This window comes from Lactuca saligna, chromosome 7 (genome assembly GCF_052625555.1).
Source record: "Lactuca saligna cultivar CGN05327 chromosome 7, ASM5262555v1, whole genome shotgun sequence".
In the NCBI taxonomy this organism is placed as follows: domain Eukaryota; kingdom Viridiplantae; phylum Streptophyta; class Magnoliopsida; order Asterales; family Asteraceae; genus Lactuca; species Lactuca saligna.
The window spans coordinates 19163838-19176920 of NC_136423.1; the positions used below are offsets into that span (position 1 = coordinate 19163838).

General features: G+C 33.6%; 2 protein-coding genes across 3 annotated transcripts; one reads left to right on the forward strand and one right to left on the reverse strand.

The window, feature by feature from the left end:
* The first annotated feature begins 3833 nt into the window (after positions 1–3833).
* On the forward strand, positions 3834–5955 carry LOC145004549 (4-hydroxy-tetrahydrodipicolinate synthase, chloroplastic-like). 2 transcript variants are annotated; one of them, XM_078963487.1, is made up of 4 exons: positions 3834–4351; positions 4624–4701; positions 4797–5031; positions 5122–5955. In XM_078963487.1, exons 1-4 carry the CDS (start codon positions 4245–4247, stop codon positions 5812–5814), a joined length of 1113 nt encoding a protein of 370 aa, XP_078819613.1. In that variant the 5' UTR covers positions 3834–4244; the 3' UTR covers positions 5815–5955. The 2 variants fall into 2 exon arrangements, with proteins under 2 accessions (XP_078819613.1, XP_078819612.1); XM_078963486.1 differs by having other exon boundaries at positions 3835–4351; positions 4621–4701.
* LOC145004550 (uncharacterized) lies at positions 5820–9200 on the reverse strand. The gene is made up of 16 exons (XM_078963488.1): positions 9019–9200; positions 8701–8774; positions 8417–8507; positions 8215–8316; positions 7987–8088; positions 7808–7891; positions 7610–7728; positions 7445–7546; positions 7239–7355; positions 7048–7113; positions 6910–6976; positions 6792–6845; positions 6624–6707; positions 6514–6540; positions 6390–6419; positions 5820–6285 (listed from the first exon to the last, which is right to left on the reverse strand). Exons 3-16 carry the CDS (start codon positions 8468–8470, stop codon positions 6145–6147), a joined length of 1149 nt encoding a protein of 382 aa, XP_078819614.1. The 5' UTR covers positions 8471–8507; positions 8701–8774; positions 9019–9200; the 3' UTR covers positions 5820–6144.
* Between the last annotated feature and the right edge of the window lie 3883 nt (positions 9201–13083).

The following is a 13083-nucleotide window of genomic DNA, read 5'->3' on the forward strand; positions in this document are numbered from 1 at the left end:
AAATAAACATATGATCTTTACATTAATTTAAAATTAATGAAGTAACATTACATCTAAAATAATCTATATTATAAAGGCTAGTAAATTGTTGGTTAAAATCAATAGTAAAATTAAACTAATAAGAGCAAATTATCAAACTGTTAATTACAATCAATGCAAAAAATAAATTAATAAAATCAAAACATTTTCAATTTAAAAGTACTTATGTACTACCAAATGAAAGGAGGAGCTATTGTATCTAAGCATCTATTCTTTTCCTGTATGTCATGTATGTTGACAAACTTTATTGACCATACTCTTTTACGTTAAAGGCTTTCTCTTCCAACTCCATTAATGAATTTATCTCTTTTTCCATTTACACGATTAAAATACTTGTTTTGTCTCATTTTTTTTTTCTTCAATCAAATATCACCAGGTTATCTAGAGAAAGAAACTAACCTGTTTTCCAGCTTTCAGCTTTGAAGATAAAGGCTACAAGTTGACAATATTGTTGTAGATGTGTGATAATCGGAGGATAATGATAATGAAAAAATGAGGCCAAAATAAGTAATAAAACTGGAGAAGAGGGTGGTAGGTGGCGGAATGTAGCAGCGACGATGGAAACCGGAGTGGAGTCGTGACGGTGATGGTCGCTAGTACGTGAGAATTCGAGAAACCCTAAGATATATCGAAAATCAAAGGTGTAATTCTCAGAAATCAGTATTTTGGTAAAAAAAAAATTATTACTTTTAGGTTTGCCCTTATGTTTGTCTTACTTTTTCTCACTTTCTATATTGTAATTTTTAGAATACGCTTTGTATTTTAGAATTATGTATGAATTCTTCTTTTTATTCATATACTAGGTGTGAGACCTCGTGTATTACACGGGTTAATTTAAAAAAAAAAGATTAAATATTAAATTAAAATGTAAACACAAAATATTTTTTAATGTACAACTTTAAAATAAGAAAGGAAGAAACGTATTTATTGCAATTTAATATCATATATATGATATTTAATCATCCCTAATAAATCAAAATAATTTTGTCACACGTTGCTTTCTCATTAACTTGGACACATGTCATTTTTTGGTATTTTCGAATAAATGTTTTTTCCATTTGTCATTTTCTCATTTTTTTTAAAATCTTTTCTTATTAACACATCATATTTACACCTCAATTAATAATCGACTTAATTAAAAATAACCAATAAATTACAATATTACTAATCATATAATATCTAATATGTTTTCATTTAAATTTAAATTTTAAATTTTAAATTTCAAATATGAAATTTCAAATTTAAATGAATTTTTGTTTAACCCTTCATATTTTTTTTTGTTTTATCAAATATGTATAAGATACGAGTCTTACAACTAGTACTTTAGATATACAAATATAACTTTAATTTTAAAAATTGAAACAAATCAAAATTGACAAGTGGATAATATTTATTTCAAAAATACCACAAAATGACAAGTATCAAAACTCATAAGAGATTGACATATGGCAAAAACAAACCTTCATTTATTAAGGAGGATTTGAAGGTATCCTCATAAAATTTTCAAGGGTGTCCTGTTACAAAAATTTATATACTCTCTAAAAAAATCAAAGTAAGGGGTGTCCATGGACACCCTTTATATTAAGGTAGTGTCGTCCCTCGTATTATTATGGTGTCCGTAGTGGCACCGACAAGCATGGTTTTTTGTACGCAGTGCTAAAAAATTTGAAATTTTTTTCTAGTATTGTGCATCTATTGAAAATTTACGTGTCATCCCTACTATGAAATCTTGTGTCCGCCCTGGTAGGATCACACATATACCTTTTAAAAAAACATAAAGATGATGAACAAATATTTGCTATGATGTTCTTAAATCGATTAGCAGCAAGGAAATTATGAACAAAAGTTCTCTCACATACAAAAATATACATATAATCCTCTGTTGATTGTCTTTATGTTTGCGAAAGATCTCCACATGTGTGTGACATCATAGTCATCCAAAAACATGTCAATATGTCTTCCAACAATATAGTGGTTACTAACTGTAAGATGTATTCCCTAACAAATCAAATTTAATTTAAAAAAAAAAAAAAAAAAAAAAACCAGAATGGAGAGCCCAAACTTTCAAAACAAAACATCAAAATCTTAAACTAATGTTTTAAAAATCAGTTTTTTAATTTAACCGGTCTGGTGACATGTTCAACCGGTTCGACCACCGATTCAACCAAGATTTTTCCTACATCAAGCGGTGGTGTGTGTCGGCATTCGAGTTGTATACACTCAGAAAATGTTTAATTTGATTTGGAAATTGATTGTTTTTTAACCGGCTAAGGGGATGTTTGACAAGATCCAAATTTTTAAGAGGTCTGAATTTCTAAGAGGGTCTGAAACTTTAAGATCTGAATTTTTAACATGTTGTTTGGTTGAAACATCTGAATTGTTATCTGAATGATAAAAATGTTCATTTTACCCTTGTATTGTTTTGTTTTATGCTAAATGATAACTTATAAAAGTTACTAATAATCATACAATAACCAAATTAAACATAAATTCTTCCAAATTCAATTCTTTCAATCAATGGAAACATAAACATCATACAATATAACCAAATTAAACATAAATTCTTTTTAAATTCATTTCTTTCAATCCATGGAAACATAAACATCGTACAATATAACCAAATTTAACATAAATTCTTCCAAATCCACTTCTTTCAATTTATGGGAGAAAAAAAACACCACCACCAATCTTATATGTATTTTACCCAATTTCTGAACCAAAGACCTACTTCCTGCACACCAAAACTACACATGTGCATTTATGATTTGATTAAAAAGCCTATGCGAAAAAGTATATCCATTGAAGCTCATAGAACTTTTCACAAACAGTTGGTGTGCATAAGAGCTTCAATGAGTGAACTGATGTACCTTCATATTTTCAAATTATACCTATAAAGATAAACTTGCACTAAAGAGTAGAAAACATATAAATCGGCTCTCCTAAGAAGTTGACTGTCTAGTATACAATTGATCAAATGGAAGGCGACACAGGCAAACCGGTGGTAGCAGACGGGACAAAAACTTACCACCATTGTACAGAATTGATGATTGAAAGTTCGTCTTCTTCAGGAACCAACACAAGCACTAGTACATCAGGATCCATAGGAACATCGTAATTTGGGGGGTAAAGAAGCAAGAAATAGAAGAGGAGCAACGAACACATTCTGATTTCGATTTTTGATTTTCAGAAGAAGAGAAACGAACCTGCTTTAGGGCACAATCCGAAAAAACGAGTTGGAGACGGAGCAGGTGCGTCGGCGTCGACGTTGCAGGGGTGCAGCGGCGTCGAAGTTGGGGTGGGCGGCGTCAGTTCAGACGACGTCGTCAGAGATTTGGTGATGAAGTGGAGCAAACGCGAAGGGAAGCAAACGCACGAACGAGAAGACGCACATAAGAGGAGAAGAGGAGGGCAGGAGGCGTGTTTTGATCTATCATGGTTTTGGGCAAAATTGGAAACGTGTTCTTTTTAAAATATTCAGACTATGTTCAATATCTAAAAAATTAAGAGACATTTATAATATTAAAAGACAAAAAATAATATGCAAACAAACAATCTGAATCTGAATTGTTAAGACATTGCCTTTTAATTTTGTAATTAAAAGGTAAACAAACAAGATATAAGTGAAATATAACAATACAATTCCAATAAACTGATTTTTTATCGATTCTGTCTATTAGTTCAACCCGATTTTTAAAAAAACAGTCTGCTCAATCTAATCTGAAAATTGACTTAAAGCAATCAATTGACATAAAAATAGTCTTTATTAAACCGCTTCTCATCGTGTATTCTCAATCCAACCACTTCGAACCCAAGATTTCCTTGAACACAACTTGCAATAGAAAACAGCAAAAGACCTGTTGTTTTGCAGCCATACAAAAAACGGAAAAACCCTTATTCAAATCCTAATTTTTACGCAGCCGTATAAAAACTCCTTATTCAAATCCTCTGTTTGTAAGCTTTTAGCCTTTACTTGTTAGGGTTTTACTCATTGTCTGTAAAGCGCCGCCATGCTCCACCACCTCACCGGGCAATTTCTCCGCAGCTACAACACCACCACAGCCAAAACAACGATCATTACAATTAACATTATTGCTACACCCAATCCAATTCGACGACAATAAAGTATCCAAATTACCATCATTCATCAACGTAAACGCCATTTCTGTTTCCGATTCTGTCCGTTTGTGTTTTGGATTTTTGGAAAGATGTCGGTTTCATTTCAGCAAATTTCTGCGTTTAAGAGCTATAGTTCATGGGCAAAGGACTCTGTATTCCAATTTGTACGCCCCAATTCTACAAATACTAACAATAGGTACGGCTCGAAACCCTTATTCGTTCATTTCTTGCTACCATTACAATCTATACCAACTAAAAGTTCCACAAATTGCTACTCATTCATCGATCCGTTAAAATCGATCAACTAAAGCAAGTAATTACAAGATACACAATCAGCTTATTCATTGATTGGTAAAAAATCGTCAATCAGACTTTCATCTGTAACTATTGTTCTAATATGATCTCTAATTGACAAATTCGAAATTTGGTTATTACTGATAAATTGATTTGTTGAATGTTGTTAAGAAGCGCAAGATGGACAACCCCATCCGCAGCTATAATTCCCAATTTTCACCTTCCAATGCGCAGTTATGAAGTTAAGAACAGGTATCTATCATTCTATCCTTTTGCACCTGTTGTTAAATCCTTGTAGAACATCTTGAATGTTTAGGACATTGATTTTATTGTTATGATGTTATCAGGACATCTACAGATGACATAAGGTCACTTCGGTTGATAACAGCCATTAAAACTCCATACTTACCTGATGGAAGGTTTGATTTGGAGGCTTATGATGCATTGGTCAACATGCAAATAGAAGATGGAGCTGATGGTGTGATTGTTGGTGGAACCACCGGTGAAGGCCAATTAATGAGTTGGGATGAACACATCATGCTTATTGGCCACACCATCAATTGCTTTGGCACATCAATTAAGGTACTTTTTTTTTTGTCTTGTTGCCATCAGTCTTAGTCCAATACATGTCAAATACAGTACAACTGTCTCATCTGAGGGCCTACGCATTAGGTAATTGGAAACACGGGAAGCAATTCAACACGAGAAGCAGTGCACGCGACAGAGCAAGGATTCGCGGTCGGAATGCACGCGGCTCTCCACATCAACCCATACTACGGTAAAACCTCGCTCGAAGGAATGGTGGCCCACTTCCAATCCGTCCTCCCAATGGGACCCACGATCATCTACAACGTCCCATCCCGCACCGGGCAAGACATTCCACCGCCAGTCATCCACACCATCGCCGCCAATGCCAACTTCGCCGGAATCAAAGAGTGCGTGGGACACGACCGAGTGAAAACATACACCGGAACCGGAATCACAGTGTGGAGTGGAAACGACGATGAATGCCATGATTCCAAATGGGATTATGGAGCCACCGGAGTTATATCGGTTACAAGCAATTTGGTTCCGGGGTTGATGCGGGAATTGCTTTTGAGAGGTAAGAATCCTTTGCTTAATGAGAAGCTTTTACCTTTGATTGAATGGTTGTTTTGTGAGCCGAACCCTATTGGGGTTAACACGGCTTTGGCTCAGTTGGGGGTGGTGAGACCTATCTTTCGGTTGCCATATGTCCCCCTTCCATTGGCTAAAAGGGTGGAGTTTGTCAACATAGTGAATGGGATTGGGAGGGAGAATTTTGTTGGGGAGAAAGATGTTAAGGTTCTTGAGGATGATGATTTTATGTTGGTGGGTCGTTATTAGTTATATAAGTTAATAAAACTTGTTTTTACCTCAAATCAATATTTTGTGTGTTACATTGTGTTATTAGGCGGAGAATAGAACCGAGTTATTGTTATTGTTATTATCTAAATCCAAAGCATCGATTGATGCGTCTTTCTCCCATTCTTTCTTATATGTCATGAACTTCTAATATAATTTGAAGTGAGTTACATTTTTGGTCCCCAATAGTTATATTTTGCAATGTTGGTCCTTGCTTTTTGTATTTGGGGACGTAAAAGGTAATTTTTTCTGTCTTATGAAAATTGCAATCTTTTGACATTTGTTTGAATGAAATTACATTATGATAAAAAATCATGAGTGAATGGTTGGGGGTGGTGCTTGTTGTTTTTGTTTGTGTTTGAAAAAAGTATCAACCCAATCCTTGTCCTCTTTGGTTGCCTTTTCCCATCGTTGTTTGAATACATCCAGCTCTAATGTCGATTGCCTCCTTATCTGCACCCATCCATCCATAATATATAATTAATTTACTTTTCATAAAACAAATTTCACAATATTCATAACTTAACGAAAAAGAATGAATGATATAATTGGCTTACCTCAGTACGCATATCAAAACCATGGTGCTTCTGAAGGATACAAAACAGATGCAAACATATAACTACATAAGCATAAAAACAAAGTTCCATAAATATATTTAAAATAAAGAGTTAGGAAGAATACCTTTGCCAAATTAACATCATTGGACCCCTGCCACAAGAATTTTATCTTTTAAGATTAACCAGTTTTAAATTATTTTAACCAGTAAATTTGAATGATGAATTTATAGAAACCTTTTTAGCAGCAGGCCCGCCTAATGTGGGTATTCCCTGATGCAAAATATATTCACTATCAACAATTCCAACATTTTTCAACCCCTGAAATATGCAAAATCATAAAAATATATACTATTAAAATATCTAATTATAAAACATTTGCCTTTATTTTTAATCAAAACTTACTTGTGCACAATACCCAAGTTTCATATCCATTCCCCATCCATGAACCAGGTCATTCTGAAGATACATTAATTTATTTATTTTTTTCAGAAAAAAAAATATATATGAAACATATTTTTACCTGAATAAGATGCCAAGCACAATGCCATGCAGTTCTGGAAAACACTGGAGCCATTCCTTCAACAAATCTGTAAATTATATTTTCACGACACGCATTTTATGAATTGCTTGTAATTTTGTATGTTCACTTACTACTTACCCAGTACATGGTGGGCCCTCACTATCACTTGTACATTTCACACTACCTTTAGGATCTATAACCCTTCTGTATGTATGTAAACAAATATACATATGGACATTAGCAATAAATAAAAAATAACAAATGAATTGAAGAAATTACCATAGGTTGTGGAAAAGACATGAATGCCCTTCTCAGTTCTATTCATTCACCTGTGGAATATATGTCTTCTTTTCCGTAATGTGATCCTGTGATGTATGTCTGATGATTTTGGATCTAAAGCTGGTTGAGATATCTCCAGTCCTGCTGCTTTAACAATATCCAAGTATCTGCACATATAATATAAATAATTGAAAATTAATACAAAGTATTGTAAAAAAAAGTGACAGATATATATATATAAAGATGTAAAAGGTGCCTTCTGGGGTTAAAATGTTGCACTCCAAGATCTTCATCCCATAGAAATACATAATCATAAACAGAAACAGCAGCTGGATGCAGAAACCTTTTTGCAAACCACCTGAAATTGTAAGAAACATTAAATTAACCTCAAAACATGTCATGTTGTAGAATTGAAGCTTACCATTTTGTTTGGTTCACAGCTACAATATGAACAGCTTTCTTACTCCATTTGAGATCCCACCATCCATCCATATGCCCATCATAATGGAACAAAATAATTGTAAAGTTCTCATGAAGAAACTGAAAACATTAATACTAATTCAATATTGTTTATATCAAAGATTGAGTTGTGAATATGGAGATACTATTTATTTTATACCTTTCGAACAATTGTATTAACATTATGCTTCATTTTCAATCCCACTGGCATTGCCAGCAAGTTATGAGGAATGGAAACATTAGCCTGACACGCGTAACAAAAAAGAAAAAGGTTAAATCAATTAAGAGCAAATAAAATGAGTTTAGAATGTTGTGATAAAATTAATTAATCACAATTACCTTTAATTTAGAACTACTTGATGCCCATATGCGCTTTAATTCCAAGTCAGATTTAGGTTCAATAATGCCATATGGTAGACCCTTTAATCCCGTGAAAGCTAACTAATAAAAAAAAAACAAGGAAGCATATTAGTTTCATGTTATATATGATAATATGAACACTGAACTTTAACAAACAGATAGATATGTATATGTGTATGTATACACATACATAGAGCAATTCCATACCTTTGTCTGTGAAAGCTGAAACTTTGTAGTTCTGTATGCAATATACAACAATATTGTACAAACAAATACCATGAATGTTTTGTTTTTGGATCGACAAAGTCCCTGAATTTATATGATTAGAATCCATTTAATAATCTCAATAATGTAGATGAACAAAATATGTGGAAGGAAAAAAATTACAGACACATAAACTTAAACTTACCCATTCATTTTGTTTTTTCCTTAAAAGATTCCTCCATGATCTAAATTTCCTCATAGACGACTCTTTTTCATGTATCCCTATTCATGCCAAACTGCAGCAATCAAAATTAAAGCAGCTACTAATCTCATATGAAGCTGATAAATGCCATCAACCATATCTTCTTAGTATTATCTTGATATATGTTTAAATAAAAAACAGGAAGATGCAAACTTGCCAAACAAATATAGTGATAATCAATGAAATTGGTATGAGAAAATTGAAGCAGAAGTAGTTGCAATGCTCACGTTGTTTGCCCTATATATCAATAAAAGGTATCCAAGTAATCTCCTGCCAATTTCTCTACTAGCTTCTCTTAAATCTGTTTAAATGTGGAAAAAAATCATTGAACACACACCAAAACAGGCAAACGTAAACTTGCCAAACAAGTGTAGTAGTAACTGATAATCAATGAAATTCGTATGAGAATTTAAAGCAAAATAAGCGACAATGTTCACGTTGTTTATCGTGTAATCAATAGATCTTAATTACGCTACAATTCGACACAAATAAACGATCGCACACTATTAATCATAAACTGAAAGGAAACCGGAAGAAACACCGACCTCTGAGATTTGCAGACGAATCTGTATGTAAAATTTCAGAAGCTGCGTTAAAGCAATCAGCCGAGAAACAACTCACCGGTGATTAGAATGCGAGTTTCCGGCCAGTGACTGTGAATGTTACGCGAAATTAGCTGCGTTTATTACACTTTCAGAGCGATCGAAATCGCCAAGAAATTTATTTGCATGTGTTATTCTCTTTTCCCTTTTTGCATTTGCATTTGTGTTTTTAAGGCTAAAAATGAGTGTTAGTAATATTATTATTATTATTATATCGTACATTTATTAGAATATTGGTTTGGGTATCTAACATTTAGAAGTTGTCGATATATAAAAAGTACACCAGTAAAAAGTCCAATAAATGTGAGATAAACACAAGTCGATTTTTTGTTAGGTTGGTGGGTGTGGCTTCGTCAAGGGATTCTGCATAGACTGCATGCTTGGTGAACACCGGGCCGAGCCTGCTGCCGAGCTCAAGCTCCCTCGGCTCCGCAACTTGGCATATACTTTTGAATTGAAAGTTTCAATATTGGTCTCTGAAAATTCTTTTTTGCTACATCTTTTATCCAAAACTTTAAAAAATATTATATTTACTCTTTTAACTTTGACATTTAGATTTATTCGTTTTCATATAATGTTTAATACCTTCTATTTAAGCTAATTATGTTTATATCCTAAAAGTATAAGTTAATTATTATAATACTCTTTAGTTTTAAAATAACTTTTTAAATTAATTATTTTTAATATAATTAATTTACAAAAAATTAAGAAAAAAAAATGACAAGCGTGACAACCCACACATTCTAAATGACAAATGTGGTAAATATGATGTGGCACGGATGTGGACCATGACAAGTGTGACACTACATCCACCAACCTTAAAAGATTTTTTTGACCGTTGAATACATAATATAGCTTCGTTTACAAAATTTAAAAATGTTACACATTTAGCGAAATAATGATACCTTTAAGTGTATTATCTAAATTTATGTTTAATAATATCACTGTTTATACAAAATTCGAAAATATTTTTATTTAACCATGTTTGTTTTTTCTAAAGACTGCAACCTTATTTTATTTAGAGAAAATGCTAAATTTTACTTGTTATAAAAAAACACATATTTCATAGGGCTACTGTGTAAAATACAAAGTTCAAAAACTGCTTCATATTTAGTTAAGCCAAAAAAGTTCGATGGCATCCCTCATGTGTAAATGCTTTCATTCCTTCCATTTCGTATAGAAGAACTTGAGAATGGCTCAAAAAAAAATGTGCCTAGTAAAGTTTTCTTCTTCCAACATGTCATCAAAAAGTTTCTTTTTTACTGAAAACAAGGAATCATGTTTTTTATAACGAAATAACAAATACACAAACTTTCTCTCTACTCTATGTCTAAACTGCACCTTTCATCCGATGCTAGACTAGAACTCCAAACCTATGTTTGAGAGTACCATTTTCATTAAATAAATGATACATATACCATTAGGCTACAAGTATTTTAATGGTGTTAAAGAATAATTTATGTGTATTAATATATATAGTTTACGGTCCTTTTTGTAATATGTTGGACTACATATATCGTGAGCAATGCACTATAACCTCCGCGGGGATTTCCATATTCCAACATGGTATCAAGCAATTAAGATAGCATATGTTTTTTGTTTTGTTTTGTTTTTTTTTTCCTAACAACCCTAGTGTAACATCCTAAAATCAAGATAAAATTTTCATTTTTCAGTTAAAGTAAAATCATTCTTTCAACCAAAATAAAAGTATCATAAAATCTCAAAACATGACACTGAAGGGTGTATACGATCATGCATTCGTTTTGTTCCGATCATCTAAAGTACTTGAAACATAACACTAAATTGTAAGTTAAAAGCTTAGTGTGTTCCCCCAAAGTATCATACACAACCAAACAGATAACAAAATGCATATATGAGCCTTCAGCATGACTGGACCGCCTCATAGGGCCTACAACCTATCTGGACCGCTCTCCAAGCCTTCGGTCTGACTGGACTGTCTTGCAGGGCCTACAGTTTATCCAAACCGCACTGGGTGTTTTTTCCTTCAACACAAAGCATGTTGCTTGCTTACCCGCTACGTCTATATAAAACTTTCTTCTTTATTTAAAATAAAAAATACATATAAAGTAACATTTAATAGCCAACAAATATAGGTAATTATACATCTCTACCAGTCTATCATATATCCAGTAAACACATGTAATCATACAGATCTACCATTCTAACATATAACCAACATTAGATCATCCAATATACTAGGATACATAATCCAGTGGTCCAGCATTGGTGCCTTCGACCCACAAGTATAGTGAGGAAAACTCACCTGACTGTCTGAATATAGTTGAACAGATCACTACTCTAAAAGTTGTCTTTACTGGTCACCCATAAAATAAATAGTGATCTTAACTCAAACTACTACTCAAATTACCCAAAATGCCCCTAGGTCAAACCACTAGTTAAAGGTTAAAAGTCAAAAAGTCAAAGGGGGTCAACACAAACTGAGTACACCTTGCGTACTCAGTTACTATGCTCAGCGTAGTAGATCCTTTCCTGGTTACGGGGCTGCAGCTAGATACACCGAACGTACTTGACTAGTTCCATTTTCCTCTTAACATCTCACATCCAAAGCTCATATCTAGTCCCAAATACCATCCTAAGTCATAAAGTTTCCAACTTTATGACATTCCATGGCTAGAAGGAGTCCAAAAACCAAAACGCTAACTTAATACACAAACCAAAGCATCATAACTATTTCATGGAGGGAAGAAAGGGACCGATATCATATTTTATGGTTCCTAGCACTCACAAACACCTGAAAGGGCAACTCTTATGGTTTAGAGTAAGCCATACTCATAAATACCAAGACTATGGGACCAAAATGCTTTAAAAAATTAAGATCTAGCAAGATCTAAGGAAACATTCATCAAGCTCATAACTTTATACCTTCTGGAGGTTACTTGCAAAGAGAACAACTCATATCTACAAGGCTTGAAGCTTTCTAAAAGCACTCCAAAAACCTTCTCGCTTCAAGGATGGACACCAAACACACAAATGGCGTAAAAACTCACAAATGAACACTAGGGTTTTCAATGGATCGATTTGGGAGGATGGAGGCTAGAGATGGAAAGGGTTTTGAAGGTTAAGGTTGCTTAAATAGTTCTCAAACCCTAAAAATTAGGGTTTGGTCACCTACTAAGTATGCCCAACGTACTCATGAGTACGCCCAACATACTCACATACACCCGTGACCCTTTTTAATGAGCTACCTCATGCGTACGCCCCAACATACCTAATGTTTGGGTGCTACACCTAGTCGTATCTCCGCCTCCACCGATAGAAGCCATCAACAACGACTTCTAGCTCGTCGATGCTATCATCACCAATCACAACTTCTGCCATCACAACCTCGATTCTTGTGTTGCTACTCGACTATTTCTATTGCCATCACAGTTTATTTACTGAGTAATGGCATCTAGTGCTACAATCCTTATACCCGCGATGAGCTCTTTTGATTATATTATGATTTTTTTTCTTAGTTTTTTTTTTTATTTTCTCCATGATGTCTACACTAGCCATTGATACCACAACCATGCCTTCATATCACATTAATTGGTTTAGGCTTTAACCAATGTGTAGTTTTAGTTTAATTTCAAACTTGCTATTTCTAAGTACAAACCATGGCGAAGCATTTTTCTTAACATGTGCAACAGTAAAACGTTACTAGGTCATATTGTTTTGGCAAGTCAAATCCCCATGATGATGATAAGTATTGTGAGCCTATCTACTCTAGAGTGAAATCTTGGTTCCATTCTGCTTGTGATCCAAACTTGGTACAAATGATTTCAAGTGATAATTATATTGCCAAAGACTCATAGGAAAAATCAACAATAAAATGTATCGCACGCCCCAACTTCAATATCAGTTTTGCAACACTAATAAAAGAGCATTATCAACAATTAAATGTTAGGATGACAACAAAACAAGTTAAAACTCCAGAAAAATGTCAAACAAACTTCAGTGAAACTTGCAGAATAAAACTTCTGAAAA